At 65.6% G+C, this 17758-nt stretch overlaps 1 protein-coding gene across 1 annotated transcript in view; it reads right to left on the bottom strand.

Annotated features, from left to right (window-relative positions):
* Window positions 1-17593, bottom strand: part of MORN1 (MORN repeat containing 1) — a 28111-nt gene extending 10518 nt beyond the window's left edge. Inside the window, exons 1-10 of the mRNA XM_059691535.1 lie at window positions 17458-17593; window positions 15942-16013; window positions 15020-15118; window positions 14461-14571; window positions 12963-13053; window positions 11673-11760; window positions 10382-10478; window positions 9038-9148; window positions 4362-4485; window positions 3849-3991 (exon numbers count right to left, since the gene is read on the bottom strand). Of these exons, the coding sequence (XP_059547518.1) occupies window positions 3849-3991; window positions 4362-4485; window positions 9038-9148; window positions 10382-10478; window positions 11673-11760; window positions 12963-13053; window positions 14461-14571; window positions 15020-15118; window positions 15942-16013; window positions 17458-17533 (1012 nt within the window). The 5' untranslated portion in view covers window positions 17534-17593. The remainder of the gene's footprint in view (window positions 1-3848; window positions 3992-4361; window positions 4486-9037; window positions 9149-10381; window positions 10479-11672; window positions 11761-12962; window positions 13054-14460; window positions 14572-15019; window positions 15119-15941; window positions 16014-17457) is intronic.
* Window positions 17594-17758: the final 165 nt, after the last annotated feature.

The following is a 17758-nucleotide window of genomic DNA, read 5'->3' as shown; positions in this document are numbered from 1 at the left end:
GCGGGCACCGAGGCCACCAGCTCCTTCGCTCACAGCCCCAGACCCAAGGTGTCACCTGCCGTCTCCCGGGGGTCAGGGGGCACAAAGGGCGTCGGGTGTGCCAATCACCGGCCACAGGCCAGCCAGAGCCCCGCCCCCCTCCGCCCCTAGACATGCGTGTGCACCCACCGCCCCTCGGCACCCGCTCTGCACACATGTGCCACGACGCCCCCACGGACCTGCACCCCTGGCCACCCGCTGCGTCCACTGGTCCGTCCACGTGCGTCTCCCAGCGACGCCCCCACCCGGCGCCCCCGTTCCGAATCGGAGGCACAGCCCCTCCCCCTCGCCTGCGCCCCTCCCGGCCCCAGCACCTCCGCCTGCCGCTGCGCTGCCCCCACCCTGGCCTCTCCTCGGCCCCACTTTGGGGTGCAGCCAACGGCCCCGCCCCTCACCCCCTTTGCGCTGTGCCTCCACCCCTCACACTGCAGCATGGAGTCCAGCCCCCCCTCCTACCCGCCCCCTGGGCAGGCCTCCAGCATGGCCACACCCTCGAGCCCCACCCGCCTCCCTCACACCCTGGGTCACCCTGGGCCCCTCCCTTGGCCTCTACACACCCGACCTGGGGCCCCCCTCACCCCTAAACCCCCGAAACGAAAGGACTCCTGGCAGGTCCCACGAAAGGGCGGGCGGCTGAGTTCTGGTCAGACACAGCGGCAGCCCCGGCCAGCGTGGCTCTGCGGATAGAGCGTCGGCCTGCGGGCTGAAGGGTCCCGAGTTCGGTTCCTGTCAAGGGCACAGGCCCGGGTTGTGGGCTCGAGCCCCAGTGGGGGGCGTGCGGGAAGCAGCGGGTCCATGATTCCCTCTCATCATTGATGTTTCTCTCTCCCTCTCCCTTCCTCTCTGAAATCAACAAAAATCTATGAAAAAATAAAAAGCAGCTGCCACAGGCACAGGTGCCAGCCGCTGCCTCCGCCGCTGCGGCTCCGGGCCCTGAGCACCCAGAGGAGGGAGGGACCCACGCTCGCCTCCGCTCAGGGGGGACCCGCCTCAGCCGCGGGGACCTGAGCCGCTCCTGCGCACGCACTGGGGGCGCTGCCCGGCCGGGCACCCCGAGTCGGGCCTGTGGGCAGAGGACCCTCAGCTGGGAGCCGCCGGCACGGTGGGTGGCAGTTACGGCAGCGACGGCTTCGTCAGCAGGACCGGGTCACCGTGCAGCCCCTGGAGGGACGCGGGCGGTGTGACCTCTCCTAGGAAAACGTCCATTAATTACTGTTTTACAGCGACTCCATTAGGTCCCTAATCGCCTGTGTAGGACGCGGAGGCGACAGGGGAGAAGCCGCCGGAGAAACGGCTCCAGGGGCCGCCGTGACCGCGCTCGGCCCGGCCCTCGCCAGGCGGGAGCCGCACAGGCCTGATGTTTCCCCATTTAAGTGACAAAAAAATGTGATTGGCCCTCGGGGGGCGGGCAGGACTTGTCGGAGGTGAGGACACACGGCCTCCTCCCGGGCAGACGGACGCCAGGGCCAGGGCCTCGCTCCTGAGACGCCTCCGCCCGGTCCGGGCGCTGAGGGCCTGTCCAGCTGATGCCCAGATGCCAAGGCCGCGGTCACAGGGGAGAGCGCCCACCCGCCCGTGGCCCCCGCAGGTGTGGCCAGGCTATGGGACATGGGAGGGCACGTCCGCAGACGCCAGGCTCCCGGCACCTCGAGGGGCGTCCCGCACGCCCCTCCCTAGAGGCGTCTGACCCGGTGAGTGCGCAGTGGCCTCTGAAAGGCTGGTCCCGTGGGCGCAGGGTCACGCCGCCCGCCCCCCTCGCCTCTCTCCCCGGATCCTGGAACTTCTCCACCCGGCGGTCCCCAAGGAGCTGCTGGGAGGGCTGCCTGCGTGTGGGGCCCCGGCTCCTGCCCTCTGCCGGCGCCCACGTGGCCACAGGACACAGGGAGGCAGGTGCTCCGGGTCCCAGACCCGGCCCGGGCGGCAGGAAGGAGGAGACCACGGGTGTCCATCGGACCCCAGGCTAGACAGGTCAGATGGAGCACCCGGCAGCTGCCCCCCAACACTTCCACCCCCCCCCCCCACCGCCCCGCCGCCCGGTTCCTCCTCCTCCTTCCTGGAGCCCCCAGAACGCGGGGCAGCTGCCGGGCCAGGAGCCCGTGTCCGGGACAGTGGGAGGTGTGGCGGGTCCCCGTCCCGAGCTGTGGTCTCGGGACCCACCCTCTGGGGCCCAGCTCCCGGCAGACGCACCGACACCCCAAGGCTTGAGTTCATCCCGTGCTGGCCCTGGGGGCCGAGCGGCATCTGTTCGCCCTTTCCTGCCCGTCCCTCCGTGGGCCGACCCTGGACCGGACGCCAGGGCGCAGGGTTCCCGAGCGGACGCGGATCCGGAGGCTGCTCTGCCGGAATTAACTAGACAATTAGCGTTAAACGTGCCGTCGCCCCAGGAGGCCAGGAAACGTCCACCGGTTCCCTCGGCGCAGCGGCAGCTTTATCGGCCGGATCGGCTGGGCGGCAAAGGGCACCTTCGTTTCCTAAGTCACCTTGCGGCTGCGGCGCTTCTCAGATCCCATCGGGGGGACTGCAGAACCGCTTGTTCCACAAAAGAAAAGGAGAAACTGCTCGGACCAGGACCAGCTGGAGACACTTCCCGGGCGGGTTTTGTGGAAAAAAAAAAAAAAAAAAAAAAGCCGGGCCCGTGTTGCTCCGTGGTGAGCGCCGACCTAGGAACCAGGAGGTCAGGGTTTGATTCCCGGGGGCACAGCCCGGTTGTGGGCTCCGTCCCCAGTGTGGGGTGCAGGAGGCAGCCGGTCCATGACGCTCTCTCATCATGGATGTCCCTCTCTCTCTGTCTCTCTCCCTCTCCCTTCCTCTCTGACAGCAATGAAAATGTATTTAAAAAGCAGCAGCAGCAGACGAGAAGCAATCTGAGTTCTGCGCCTGCTGCAGCGTTTTAGGTTCCCAGATCCAATATTCGGGGATTGTGGGAACCGCGGGGCCCAGCCAGCCCGACCAGGTGTGTCCCCCCATCGCCCCGGCAACGGCCAGCACGGGCACCGGGGTTCAATGGGCCTACATGACGGGGTCTCGGCAGACACCCCACTGGCAGCAAGGAGCCACACCGCGGTCCCCTGACAGCTGTGGGCGGGAGCTACACCAGGTGAAGGGACTCAACGCAAAGCCATTTTGAATAGAAATCGGCGCTTTGTTCCCAGAGCCTGGGTCTGGAACGAGACCCCGGGCGGCGGAGAATACGGACCTGGCGACCGTCCGGCCGTCTCACAGGAAGAGGTGCGTCCCCTCGGCCCCAGGCGCTTCCCCACGGCCAGACGGCACCACTGGCAGAGCCAGGCCTGCTGGGTGCTGGCACCCCAGGGCAGCCCCAGGGGCGGCAGGGCCAGCACCAAGCAGCACGCCCCCCCCACGCCTCAGGCCCAGTGTCAGACGGACACCCTCGGGGGAAGGTGCGCCTGGGGCGGGCTCCCACGCAGGGGCCACCCGTGTCCAGTCCAGGCTGCCCTCAGGCCTCCTCCAGGCCAGGTTCCCTCCCGACAGCGCCGGCAGCAGCCCGACACGTCAGCCCAGGTGCACCCACTGCAGGTCCCGCACGCGCGATGCCCCATCTGCCTGTCGGTGCTGCAGCCTGGGACGGCTCACCCCCCACCATGGGCATCGGGCCTGCAGGCTAAGGGCCCGGGCCAAGGCGCCTGAGCGCCCAGGGCGGGCAGCCCCAGCCTGGCGTCTGACCCACGGCACGGCCACTGGGCACCGTCTCCCTGGACGTCCTGCCCCCCAGCCCCACTGTGCCAGGTTTGAGGGCACCTGCTGTCCCCCCCGCGCTGCCCACCACGGGCCGCGTTGGCTGCACTCACCGGGCAGGCCACCGGGGGCGTCTCCCTGGCCACATGAGGCGTCCGGGGTCCGTGCCACCTCCGGGTCTCCCGTGGGTATCTCGGGGGTGTTGGCTGCTCTGGGCTCCAGGCCCGACAGCGGGTAGGGGATGCACTGGAACCCACTGTGAAGGGGAAGCAGCTGGGGGGACACCTGGCCGTGGGAACACGGGGCCCAGGGGCACCCCAGGGAGGAGAAAGGGCCCTGAGAGCAGGTGGTGGAGGGGGCGGGGGGGCGGGTCTCGCTCTGGGACCACCTGAGACCCCGCAGCTCACAGCCCTGCCTCCCGCCCGCCCGCCTGCCGTGCCCACCGCGTGTCCGAGCACCTTGGCCTCCCCGCCCTCGACTGAGCGGGTCTGCTGGTCGCTGCGTGTCCCCGGGGCTGGGCGGGAGCGGGTGGGGGCCCGGGGAGCACTTCCAGTCATTCCCCCCCGAGGCTGAGGGGGACCCCCCTGCCCCGCGTGGTGCTGCCCACGTACGTCACCCTCACTCACAACGGGGTCTGGATGGGCGCCTCCCGTCGGCCCGCGTCCACGGTGAAGAAGCTGACCTCCGAGTAGGCCGGCAGCTGCACGTACCTGACGCCCGCAGTGATCCTCAGGACCCGGCCGTCCTCGCCTTGTGGGGGGCGGGGGGGGGGAAGCGTGCTGTGCCCAGGAGCAGGGGACCAGTCGGGGCCTGGGCTCCTCCCTGGGGGCTCGGGTGGTGGGCGCCGGGAGGGGTGTTCATACGCAGCCACGGCCACAGCCACGGCCACGGCCCACCGGAGCTCCCCGCTCACCTCCCGTCTCGCTCCTCCCAGCCCTCGGCTCAGCCGTCCACACGGTCCCTGACCGAGCCCGGTCCTGGCCCCAGGCCCCGCACCGTGCCTCCAGCCCGGGTCTCTGGGAGGACGTCTCCCTGCTGGCCACGCACGGTGGGAGCAGACACGTGGAGGCCCAGGGGACACTGCCCCTCACGACCCATCTCCCACCCTGACCCAGGGCCCGGTCCGCCCACACCCCCGAGACACCCACACAGGCTGGCCCCGTGGACTCGGGCTCAGAGTCGGGGGAGCAGGAGAGTCGATGGCCACCACTGACCACCGCCAGGGGGCCTGACACCCAGCCTCCCACGATGCCAAGATCCGGCAGAGATGCCGCCGGCCAACACGGGGAGGACCCTGACTTGGAAAGAACCGGAGCCGAGTGGAGGGGAAACGGATGGTGGTCTGACTGCCTTCCGCCTCGGGTCACGACGGAGTCACCATCCTGCTCGCCCTCCCCCTGCGGGCAGCCAGGAAGGCAGGTGCAGGTCAGTGAGACGGGCTCCGAGGTCCCGGGCACCAGGCAAGGACATGCTCCCTGAAGACGCGGGCAAACTGTGTGGCCCACATGGCCTGGTCGCTGTCTCGCGGGACGTGGGCGCTGAGAGGGCCCCTGGGCAGGGAACTCCCTCCGGGAAGGACACAGTGAAAATGAAAGTGAATTCCGGACGTTTCCCGGGAGAGGAAAGCTGGAAGGATTCATCGCCAGGAAACCCGTGTGACGAGAAACGGTGACCTGGGTCCTCCGGGCAAGAAGCAAGGGCGCCGGGCGGAAACCGGGAGGAATGAGCAGAACCAGAAAGGGACCTGGTGGCTGACGAGAGGGAGCCCTCTTCCCGCTTGTGAGACTCTGAGGGTAAATGAATCGCAGCAAAGCCTCGCGAAGTGTATGGATGCGTGAGTGTAACTGTGATCGTGTACAGACGAGGGTGGAGAGAAAGCAGGGGGCGGCGTGGTTCCCGGACACAGAGTGTGGTGTGGCCTGGAAGTGGCCTGAAACGTTAACGATGTGCATCGCCAACCTCAAGCCCCTAAAATAAGGAAACAGAGTGACAAATACTAAGCCAACGATGGAGGAGATACAAGGGGTCAATAAAAAAAATATCCAAGAAAACAGGAATAAGGTGTAAAGGAGGGAAAGAAACGGACCATCCAATCGGACCATTGGCCCCAGTCAATTCATTAAATGGCACAAAACCCCAAATGTTTGTGCTCCTGTTAACGGAGCATCAAAATAATGAAGCAAAAGTTGACAGAAATGAAAGCAGAAATAGACACATCCACAATTATAATCAGAGATTTCAATACACCACCCTCCACCACGGATAGAACGGGCAGACGGAAATTCAGCAAGGATGTGGCAAACTTCAGCAACAAAATCAACAAAGTACGCCGGGCTGACTTTTACAGAACACTAGAGGCCCAGTGCACGAAAATTTGTGCACTGGGGGGGGTGTCCCGGCCTGCCCCTCTCACAGTCCGGGAGCCCTCAGGGGATGTCCTACTGATGGCTCCCTGTGGGGAGTGGGCCTAAGCCATAGCCTGGCCTCCCTCTGCGGGAGGCAACCTTCTGATCAGGGTAAGGCGACGCCCCCATCACGCCTCTGCTGCTGCCACTGCCAGCCGTGAGGCTGCCTGGGCCTCGGCCCTCGCAGCCACTGCAGCTTGTCTGAGCCTCGGGCCGGCCCTGGGCAGCGGTAGCTGCCATCCACTCCTCCGATGCACCTCCTGGTCAAGTCCCCGCTCACCCATGCATGCCTGCTGTGCACGCAGGCCCCTGGTGATCAGTCATTGCGGCGTGAAGGCGTCCCGGTGTGAGGGCGTGACGACCACATAGGCTTTTGTTAGTATAGATTCCAAATGAAAGAGCAGAATCCACACTCTTCTCAATGTGCTCACAAAACATGTCCCAAAACAGACCATATTCTGGGCCATAAAACAAGTCTTGATAAAGTGAAAAGGATTCAGGGTATACAAAATACGACCCTCACCACATGGAGGAAAATTAGAAATTACTAACAGAAAGCTCTCTGGAAAATGTCCAAATATTTGGAAATGAGACAGCACCCTTCTAACGTACTCATGGTCCAGTGAGAAATCAGAAAATCTCTTGAATTGAATGAAAATGGAAGCACAGCATAGGAAATCTGTGGGATGCAGCTAAAGCCGTGCCCAGAGGGAAATTCATAGCAATAAACTCCTATACTAGAAAAGGTCTGAAATAACCTTAGTTCCCACCTTAAGAACTAGAGAAAGGACATTAAATTAAACCCAAAGTAAGGAGAAGCAAGGAATAAGACCAAAACAGGAACTAATAAAATAGACAAGAGAAAGCAAAGGATTGGTTGTTTATCAATGAAATTGATAACCTCCAGCCCGAGGAGTAAGGAAGAGAAGAAAAAAGACACACTGATCCACAGTGGGACCCAGCGGCGCCATCACTGCATTCAGGGGAGAAGGGGCACGAATGGGCTTAGGCGAGAAAGCTGGCAACGTCGACGAAACGGACAGCTGCTCAAGAAGAAAGATGGCCGAAGGGGCCTGTGTGTTGCGGGTGACGTTTGATGCCACTCACACCCTCAGGATGGCGCCTGTGGACACCCCCGTGCGGCCGGGGTGGAGCCAGCCCTCAGGCTGTGTCGGTGGCACCGGAAACCCGGGCTGCCTCTCGGGAAAACACTCTGGCGGTTTCTTGAAAGTTCAGGCACAGACGTCCCGTGCGCTCCAGCGATCCTGCCCACGGGTACATCATCGAAAACACACGCTCACACGAAAGCTGGGCAGGAGCAGTCACAGCAGCCGAACGGTGCGAACTCGCCAGCGGTCCCTGGGCGGGCGACAGGCGTGGTGAGCGGACGCCACGGAAGACCACTGGGCAGGAGAGGAGGAGGCCCACACGCATGGCAACGCGGCGACCCCGGCAGCTCGGTGTGAGTGGACACAGCTGGGCCGAGACGCACCCCACAGGTCACACAGGAAATGGCCAGAGGAGGCAAATCCACAGAGCGGGGTGGGGGGCTCAGGCTGCACGCGGTGGAGGGGCCTTTCTGGGTGAAGGGAAGGGTCTAGGTCGGCACTGTGGTGTGGTGACAGTCGTCCGACTGCAAATTTACTAAAATTTACTAAAAATCGTGGTGTCACTGATGCAGATGAATTTCATGGTATGTGAATGATGCCACAATAAAGTTGTTAAATAAGCCAATTGTGACGAAATATATTTGGTGCCTGCTACATCTCGGAGCATCCTGATGAACGCCTGTTGAGCTCGGCCCACGTGGCTCAGTGGCTGAGCATCAACCAACGAACCAGGAGGTCAGGGTTCGATTCCCAGTCAGTGCACATGCCCGGGTTGTGGGCTCGATCCCCAGTGTGGGGTGTGCAGGAGGCAGCTGATCAATGATTCGCTCTCATCATTAATGTTTCTCTCTCTCCCTTCCTCTCTGAAATCAATCTATATATATAAAAGCCTAAGAGGCCATCCGACCGTCCGACCATCCGGCCGGTAGCTATGACGCACACTGACCACCAGGGGGCAGATGCTCAACGCAGGAGCTGCCGAGCTGTGGTGACTTGGCAGCTGTGGTTCTCGGGTGACGCACCCGGAACCAGAGAGGAGGGAGCCCGATTCTGGGGTGCGTCACCCGAGAACCGCCATCTCGCACTCTAGGACCCCTCGGGGGATGTCAGAAAGCCAGTTTCAGCCCAATCCCCGCAGGCCAGGCCGAGGGACCCCACCTGCCAGAGGGACCCCGCTCACTCTGCAGACGCCCTTCGAGCTGTGGTGCCGCCCCAGGGGAGGGACTGTGGGAGGTTGGCTCCAGGGCGTGTCTGGCCACCTCGCCCAGTCCCACCCACCAGCCACCTTCTAATTAATTTCCTTTCAATGTGCACGAATCCGTGCACTGGGGCCTCCAGTAAAAATACGTTTAAAAAAAAGCTTGCTGAGCTAAGGCAAGAGTGACATCAGGAATCCTGTGCGGTTATTAATGGGTCCCGCACCCCCCCCCCCCCCGTGGTGTCTCAGGAGGCCGGGGGGAGGGGGGCCCTCCGTGGGAAGTCAGCCTGTCCCTCCCTGGCCTCACCACTGGGCTGACCGTCCCGGGAAGAGCAGCAGGACGGGGGGAAGTGGCCTGATTCCCTCCCAGGCCGAGGCCTTCCTCCCCTTCTGGCCGGACCGGCCTACGCAGACGCACCTGGTGCTGCACCATCACCGTCACCATCCCCTCGCTCTGTGAGTGCGTGACCACCGCACATGGGCATGCACAGCACACATGCTCACAAGAGCTCACACATGTGCACACACGAGCTCACACACATGCTCACACGAGCTCACACACACACACACACACGGGACTTCTTGCTTACTGGCGGCCACTGCCCCGTTGTCCTGCAGCAGCTGCACGCGCACCGTGAAGGAGGCGCCCCGGGCCACGTCCATCACCTCCGGGCCCAGAATCACGGTCCTCGCGGCTCGCCCTGGGAGAGCAGAGGCGCGTCCTGGGTGCCGGTCCACCTGCCCACGGCGCCCGAGGCGAGAGCCCCAGGTGTGGGCCGCCCCGCAGGCCCTCTCCCCTGAGGGTGCGGCCCCGTTGGCTCCCGAGGGGCTCTGCCTGCCGGCCACACGCAGGTGTAGAGGCTGAAGCCCCCGACTGGCTGTGGGGGGCGGGGGGGGGGCAAGGTGTCCCCAAGGCAGCGTCCTGAGACATTTGGTGTTTGTTTGTGTGTCTTCTCGGCCGTGTTTCTTTGAAGCAGCTCATTCAGAACCACCGGCTTCTACCAAATGGGCCGCAGGGTGTGGCCAAGTGCTGGGGGGGAGCGGCCGCAGGGTCTGGGCGCACACGCTGGACCGGCCCCACGTCCCCCTCCTGCCTGGACCCCTGCGTCTGAGGGCGGCTTGGTGGGCGGGTCCCTGCACGAGGACCCTCTGGGGTCTGCCCCCCAAGAGTGACGGCCTCGCAAACAGCCCAACTGGGCCTGGGGCTTCGGGCCGGGACCGGGCGGAGCGGGGCTGGGAGCTCATGGCGCTCCGTCAGCGGCGCCGGGAGGGTCGAGGGCAGGGTCCGGGGCGGCGGGCCTTCCGGGTGCGCCCAGCAGGGGAACTAACCCAGAGCCCATTTGGCGGGGGAGTCGGGGGCCACCAGCCTGGGACCCCGTCAGGGGAGGTGAGGCTGCGTCACACCCAGGGGTTCGGACAGGACCCCGAATTTGGGGGCGGGGGCCCGGGATTCCTTCCTGAGGTGACCTGACTAAGGGGCCTGAGGGGCCCCCGCAGGGCCAGGCTCCGCTGGGAGGCTCCATTGAGGGGGGTGCCTGAGCTCGGCCCCCAGGCCTGCACCCCAGGGTCCGCCCTTCCCCGAGGCCCCGGCACGTCCTTTGCCAGGACCTAGGCCCCGGCCGAGGAGCCTGCCCGGCTCAGCGGTGCCCCGTGGCTGGTTCAGCGTTACTGGTGCCCCTGTGGCCTCTGCCTGCCAGGAGCCCGAGGGCCCCCGAGGGGTGGGGGCCACCCTCGTCCTGTTGGGGCCATTTTAATGCTCAGGGGGGCAGCACGGGGGGGAGGCAGCCCCCAGAGGAGGCCCCTGCAGGCCACTGGCCACCTGTGCTCATGTCAGGTTCGGAGCTCAGGTGGGACCGGACGGAGGCCGTGGGTGCAGATGCTCAGGGCCCGTGGGTGGGGGACCCCAGGATCGGGAGAGCCCGGGCGACACCTACCCACCGGGTGGCCGTTGATCCACATGCCCCTGTAGACGAGCCCGGAGCAGTGGGTCATGCTGCCCAGGCCGCTGCGGACGTCGCTGTGCCACTGTCCCTGCGGGAGCGGCCGGGGAGAGGGCAGCCGCTGTCAGGGGGGTGCTCAGCCACTGAGCCCTGCCGGCCGGGCCCACTCCTCGGGCGGCCACAGAGGACGTGTTCCCGTCATGTCGGACCCTGCGCGCTGCGGGCAAGACCGTCACCGGGGCCCGTGGGACCACGGGCTCCACGACCCCACCTCACACGTGCTCTTCTCTCCCGCGAGGGCCTGCGGGACCCGGGTCTGCAGCCTGAGCCGCGCCCCACGACACAGCAGACACCCCTCCTCACTCCCAAGGCTGCAGCCGGGGTCCCCAGGCACGTCCCGCCTGGGCATCAACTTGGAGCCGCGGCGTGGGCAGAGCTGGGCTGCCCCCTGGTGGCGAGCGGACGCGCGGCGGGCACCCCGCGAGCCTGGCGTTTGCAGGAGCCTGTCCCACCTCCCGGCCTCTGGGCTGAGCCAGTTTGCAGGAGGCCCAAGAGGGGCTCAACCGTGCCCAGCCCAGGGATGCCAGTGGGCAGCCACGACCACGGCGAGGCCCTGGGCAGCCTGGGGGCCGAGGGAGGACCAGGTCCGAGGACAAAGCTTTTTCTCGTGCCCACTCGGCCGGTCCTCCTGCCCGTCCCCCTCCCGCCCAGCTCAGCCGGGCCCGCCCCTCCCCGCAGCCGTGATGGCGGCTCCTCGTCACCACCCAGGGTTCAGCTCCCCTGGCCACACCGAGGACGGCAGGCCTCCAGCCACTAGCGGTGCCTCGCAGGCCCGGCGGGCGGCACATCCACGCGTGGGCTGTGATGACCGGGCACAGGGTGGCCCCCGAGGCTCCGCTGGCTCCGTGGCACACAGGCCACGTCCAGTAAGGAACGCTGGGCCTGGGCCTGGCCCGAGCGGGCTCCTCACGCGCCTGAACCTCTTCCCCACGTGTCGCCCCTAAAACCCGAGATGGCACTTTCTGCAGCGACAGGGAGAGGGGGGAGCAGGGGAGGGGGGAGGGGCGCAGGCCTGGCAGGAGGAGCAGACGGTCCCCCTGCCCTGCAGGGCCACCTGGAACTTCTCATTCAAACGCTTCCCGGGCGCCCGGGAGAGCGGAGGGTCCTGGGTTCGGGAGCCGGACGGGACGCCGGGCTGTGAGCCCCCCGAGCCTCGGTTTGGTGGCCAGTAAAGAGGGGACAGTGCCCCCCCCCCAGGTGAGCTGCGCCCCGAGGAGGCCTGTACCTCGTAGGTGGAGCCGTCCGCACAGCGCAGCACCCCGTGGCCCTGCCGCTGGTCCCGCACCCAGTTGCCGTCGTACTCGTCACCGTTCCTGTGGGACCCAGAGGCCGGGCTGAGTCTGGGACAGGGGGCGCCTGACTCAGGCCAGCTCCTCCGACTGACCGGCCGGCTGGGCACACGCCACGGGCACCGCCATCGCCGACAGATGGCCAGGTGCCAGGGCAGGAGGCTGGGCGCTTGGCAGGTGCGGAGACAGCCCCGGTCCTGAGATCACATGCCCCCCCCCCCCCGCAGGTGTGGGACTCAGCCCCCCAGGTGTAGGACTCGGCCCCCCCCAGGTGTGGGACTTGGCCCCCCCCAGGTGTGGGACTCGGCCCCCCCCAGGTGTAGAACTCAGCCCCCCAGGTGTGGGACTTGGCCCCCCCCAGGTGTAGAACTCAGCCCCCCAGGTGTGGGACTCGGCCCCCCCCAGGTGTAGAACTCAGCCCCCCCCAGGTGTAGGACTCAGCCCCCCAGGTGTAGGACTCGGCCCCCCCCAGGTGTGGGACTTGGCCCCCCCCAGGTGTGGGACTCGGCCCCCCCCAGGTGTAGAACTCAGCCCCCCAGGTGTGGGACTTGGCCCCCCCCAGGTGTAGAACTCAGCCCCCCCAGGTGTGGGACTCAGCCCCCCCCAGGTGTAGAACTCAGCCCCCCAGGTGTGGGACTCGGCCCCCCCCAGGTGTAGAACTCAGCCCCCCCCAGGTGTGGGACTCGGCCCCCCCCAGGTGTAGAACTCAGCCCCCCCAGGTGTAGAACTCAGCCCCCCCAGGTGTAGGACTCAGCCCCCCCCAGGTGTAGAACTCAGCCCCCCCCAGGTGTGGGACTCGGCCCCCCCCAGGTGTAGAACTCAGCCCCCCCAGGTGTAGAACTCAGCCCCCCCAGGTGTAGAACTCAGCCCCCCCCAGGTGTGGGACTCGGCCCCCCCCAGGTGTAGGACTCGGCCCCCCCCAGGTGTAGGACTCAGCCCCCCCAGGTGTAGAACTCAGCCCCCCCCAGGGGTGCGGGGCTCGGAGGGGACACAACAGGGAAGAAAAGGGGGAGGTGAACCCACAAATCCCAGCGGCAGGATTTCGGGTGAGAAACTGGCCCAGGAGGTTAGGAGACAGGCCTCTGTGGGCCGCACGCCCCTCCCGCCCCCGAGGGTTCCACGGGGCTCAGAGCCCGAACCACGCGCTCGGCCAGTCAGTGACCGAGGGGAGTGCAGACCCCCACCCTCCGAGGGCCCCGGGCCCAGGCCCCGGGCCACGTACTCACGGGAAGGCCATGTGCCCACGGCCGTGGCGCTTGTTGTTGTGAAAGGACCCGCAGTAGACGCGCCCGTCCCGGTCCACCAGGCACCCGTGTCCTGCGGAGGAGCCAGAGCCCAGCTGCAGGCCGCCCGCCGGGCAGGACGGGGTGACTTCAGGACAAGGCGGGGCCCACGGGCTCAGCACGGGACCCAGGAGCCGCCGTCCAGGGGCTGGGGGGTGACCTGGGGCGACGCTGGCAGCCGCCAGTGCAAGTGGCTCTGGGTGCAGCTCTCCGAGGCCCTGAGGGCGGGCACACGGAGGCCGGGGGGGCGATGCTATGCGTCCCAGACCTGTTTGTGGGGTGTGTGTGCGTGTGCGCACGCGTGTGTGTACCGGAACCTGCGTGTGACTGGCGAGGCCTGAGTGGCCCATTCTAGGGGCCTCTGTCTAGATCCGGGTTTTCCGGTTTGGACAGTCGGGGGTGCGAGGCCATTCCTACTGCTTTCATTTATTTATTAAAAGTTTATTTTTGTTGATTTCAGAGAGGAAGGGAGAGGGAGAGAGAGAGAGAAACATCAATGATGGGAGAGTCATGGGTCGGCTGGCCCCCTCCTGGGGATGGAGCCTGCGACCCGGGCCTGGGCCCTGACCAGGAATCGAACCGTGGCCTCCTGGTTCACAGGCCGATGCTCAGCCCTGAGCCCCGCCCGCCGGGCCCACCCCTACTTCTCACACCAGCAACACCCAGAGGACCTTCCTGCCCGCCTCGGGCAGCTGGGCTTCGGGGACCGTGAGCCCTCGGCCTCCGGGCCGTGCCCACCGCCCACCGGCCGGCCTGGGGCAGGCGAGGAGGCCGTGCCCGCGCTGGGGCCTCTGTGGTGCTTGCGCTTCTGGCCCCAGAGCCGCGAGGCTGCAGCGAGGCCAGACCCGGCAGGCTGAGCCCAGGCCGACCTCGGACCCGGGCTTGCAAGCAAGTAGTAAACCGGGGTGGTCCCCGCCACTGGGTTTTGGTTTTGTGTGAATCCTCACCTGAGAATATTTCCCATTGGTTTTTAGAGAGAGTGGGGGGGGGGGGGAGACAGAGAGAGAAACATTGATGTGGGAGACACGTGGGCTGGTTACCTCCCACATACGCCCCGACCAGAGCCAGGGATGGAGCCTGCCACCCGGGTACGTGCCCTTGACCGGAATTAAACCCGGGACCCTTCAGTCCTCAGGCCAATGCTCTATCCACTGAGCCAAACTGGCCAGGGCTGTGCCACTAGGTTTTGGGGGGCTTGTCACAAGCGGTGGTTGGCATCACAGCCCCCCCCACACACTGTGCCAGCCTCGGCTCCGGGGGCAGGAGGAGTGAACCTCGCCTCCTTCCCACCCCACAGGCACGCGGGGGCCGGGGCTCTGGACCTGAAGGGACACCAGCCCCTGGTCAGGTGCAGGGCCCTGGGCCCACCCACCCCACGGAGTCCGAGTTTCGGGCAGGGGGCGGGGCTCGGCCACCATTCCCGGGCCCGGGGGCGCCAGACCTTCTCTCACGCCGTGGCACAGCTCCCCCTCGTAGCGGCCCCCCGCCTTGTACTCCATGACGCCGTGGCCTTGGGGCTCTCCAAAGACAAACTGACCAGAATAGGTGTTCCCTGGGGGGACGAGCAGGGGGCGCGAGGTCAGGTTCGGCGCCGGTTCCGTGTCGCCCGCCGTCCCCTGAGCGTGGCGGCAGCAGGGCCGGTTCCGGGCGGACCCTGGTTTGCGAGGGGACACAGGACCCGGCGGATCCGGACCTGCCCTCTTGGTTCCTGCCAAGCCCACCCCGGGGCCCTCGGTGGGCAGCGGTGTCCCAGATCCGAGGGCTGAGCCTTCTCTCACTGGGAACTGACCCCCACGCTTGCCCATGAGGGTCTGGGGGTCTGAGGGTCGGGAGGCAGCCCTTGGCCAGGCTGTGGGCAGCACCCCAGCACCCCACCCCCGGCTGGCACGGGCTGTGACCCCTCAGGGAAAGCAGGGCCCCCAGTTTACAGCCGGAAGTGCCTTCGCACCCAGAAGGTTGAGAGAAGGGAGTCGGCAGGTCGCCAGGGTCTCGGGGCTCACCTGTGGCGGCCCAGTGGCGGCAGCCTTGGCCCATGATCTCCCCGTCCGCAAACTCGCCCTCGTAGTAACTTCCATCCTTAAACAGTAGCTTCCCGCGGCCTGGAGAAGGGAACGGTGCCGTCACGCCCGCCGGTGCCCGCAGTGGCCGGAGTGCCCGCCGGTGCCCGCAGCGGCCGGCCGGGCTGTTTCTCAGGGAGGGGCGGGAGGGGGAGTCCGCGGCTTGAGTGAAAGTGAGAAATCTCTGGCAAAAGCGCTACCATCCGTAAAAGCCGAAAGGTGGGCCCACAGGCACAAGCGCTCATAGAGGAAAACTCCACAGGCCCTGCCAGCTCTGCTCGCAGTTAGAGCGTCAGCCGCGGACCCACGGGTCTCGGTCGGCCCGATTTCCAGTCAAAGGCACAACCTTGGTGTGGGTCGGGGTGCGTGTGGGAGGCAAACAGCTGATGTCCCTCTCCCTCTCCCTCTCCCTCTCCCTCCCCCCCCTCTCTCCCTCTCCCCCACACTCTCTCTCCCCCCTCCTCAGCAGAACGCCAGGCAGACATGGGACTGGGCGGAGCTGGGGACCCGCTGGGAGACCACCAGGTGACCTCCACAGACCTCGCTCCTCGGCGGCGGCGGAGCCTTTCTATGGAAGGAGATCAGCTTTTTCTGGTCAGAAATGAACCATGAAGGCAGCTGCGGTTTCCTGTCTGCGAGGAGGTGGTAGGCCAGGGGTCTCCTCCGACCCGGTGCCACGGCCCCGGCTTGTGGCTACCCGTGGGGCAGCACCAGGGCGGCCCCAATGCCTTTCCTGGGCGACAGCGACCGTGTGGGGGCCCAGTCCCGCGGGCACCTGGTGCCACCCGCCTCCCCAGCGCCCGGAGGAAAGGGGCTGCCGGCCGCAGGGTGGCCGCTGCGGGGAGAGGCCACCGACACTTCTTACCGTGGGTCTTCCCGCCTTTCCATTCCCCTTCGTACCGGAAGAAGGAATTGGGGTAGGTGTAGACACCGTAGCCTGGATATCGAAAAGGATGCGCGGGTGAGCACGTGGCACCGGCAGCCTGGCTGGCGTCCAGCAAGCGCTCCAGGCGGGGTGGTCTGGGGGCGTCTGTGCGCTTCCCCACCTGTGACCTCCCGACATGGCTGCCCGAGGCTTCAGTCTGGGGGTCAGGACGTGTCCTGTGTACTGTCCACCACCCCCACGCCTTCGTTGGCTTAAGCACCGAACATGATCAGCGCCTACTCAGTGCAGAGAGGCAGGCCTGTGGGAGGCCCGTGGAGAGGGGACTTCCGAGCTGAGCCTAATCAGCCAGAGGAAGGCGAGGGCAGGCTGGGGGATGTTGTGCCCCGCGAATCACAGAAGGGCGCCTCAAGAAGTCGAATTAAAGAGTCACATTGATTGCAATCCAGGACTATGAGGGGCCATTCGGCTTTCCCAAATCTCATATAGGCAAAGTTTACAAAGGTATTGATTACATCCCAAGGTTTGGAATGAGGAACCTGGTTTGCAAAAAAGCAGTTTACAGAAGCAGAAGCACATGCTATCTAAATTACAATTTGGGGTCTCTGGATCACTGAATTGACGGAAACACATTATCTGGAGCCCGGGGGTCTGGAATGAGGAACCTGGTCAGGCTTAAGCATGTTATTTAAATTACAGGTTTTGGACACAAAGTCAACGGGGTCAGGTTAACTGGAGCCCTCTGACCTTGGGATAACCGTGCTGTCCTTCCCAGGTGAAGGAAAATGTGCTTTCTAAGACCAGTGTGACCACGACAAAGGGGATAGTCACATAATCAATAGGGTATTTAATCGAATGGGATGATTTATATAATTCAGAAAATCAAAATAACCTTTCTATTGTTAAACAAAGCAAATAAGTACAGAAGCCAAACAGCAGGGTTAAAGTTAAACTACAGTTTCTACCTGAGATGACCGCTACCGCACTTCCGGAAGCTGGCCCCTCCGGTGGCCTCCAGTCCCATCAGGACAAAGCCCTCCCTCCCTCCCGCCACCGCTGCTGAGCGCACCATCCCCCACTCCCACTCCCACCCCCACCAGCCCCCTGGTATGCGGGGCACACTTTGGGGGGAGCGGTTCTAGGGGAGTGTGGCGTCATCAGACTCCTGCATCGGCCGAAAACGAGGTCAGGTTCTACCGGAAGAGAGTTCACTCCAGTCCCTTTTCCCTAACTCTAAGGACAGCTCCCGTCAAACCTCTGAACCGCGCGTCCAGGCTCGGGCGCCTTCCGGCTCGGTCTCCAGGCCCCGAGACCCCGTCCCCCGCCCATCCCGCGGGGCACCCGCGCACCCGGGGGCGAGGACCCTTCCAGGGCCAGGGGCGACGAGGTCTCCGGGGATACCGACGGGGGCTCGTGGAAGCTCGCGTGGGGACCGGGGCGCGGGTAGGGCGTAGGGCAGCCGGACGCGCCCCTCCGCCCCCCGCCCTGCAGCCGTTACCGTCCTGTGGCGGCCGCCCCTGCGGGTCCCGGCGCTGCGGGCGGGAGCTCCGGCTTCCTTGGCTGGCGGCTGCCATCTTGCCGCTAGAAGTTTACCTTGGCAACCACTAAAGCCTCCTCTATTGGTTCGTTGGTCGCTAGGGGTGTGGTCACGGGCCCAGTCTCTGGGCGATCACAAGATCTGGAGTGGCGTCGTTCGGGCCCGGAGCCAGAAGACGCGCCTGCGCCTGCGCGGCCCAGCGCACTTCCGCTGCTTACGTTCTTTCCGCCGGGAAAAGGCGCCCGCACCGGAAGCGGAAATG

The sequence above is a fragment of the Myotis daubentonii genome, chromosome 3 (assembly GCF_963259705.1).
Source record: "Myotis daubentonii chromosome 3, mMyoDau2.1, whole genome shotgun sequence".
Taxonomy (NCBI): Eukaryota; Metazoa; Chordata; class Mammalia; order Chiroptera; family Vespertilionidae; genus Myotis; species Myotis daubentonii.
Note: the sequence above shows the minus strand (reverse complement) of the source record. Positions and strands in the feature narration are given on the sequence as shown.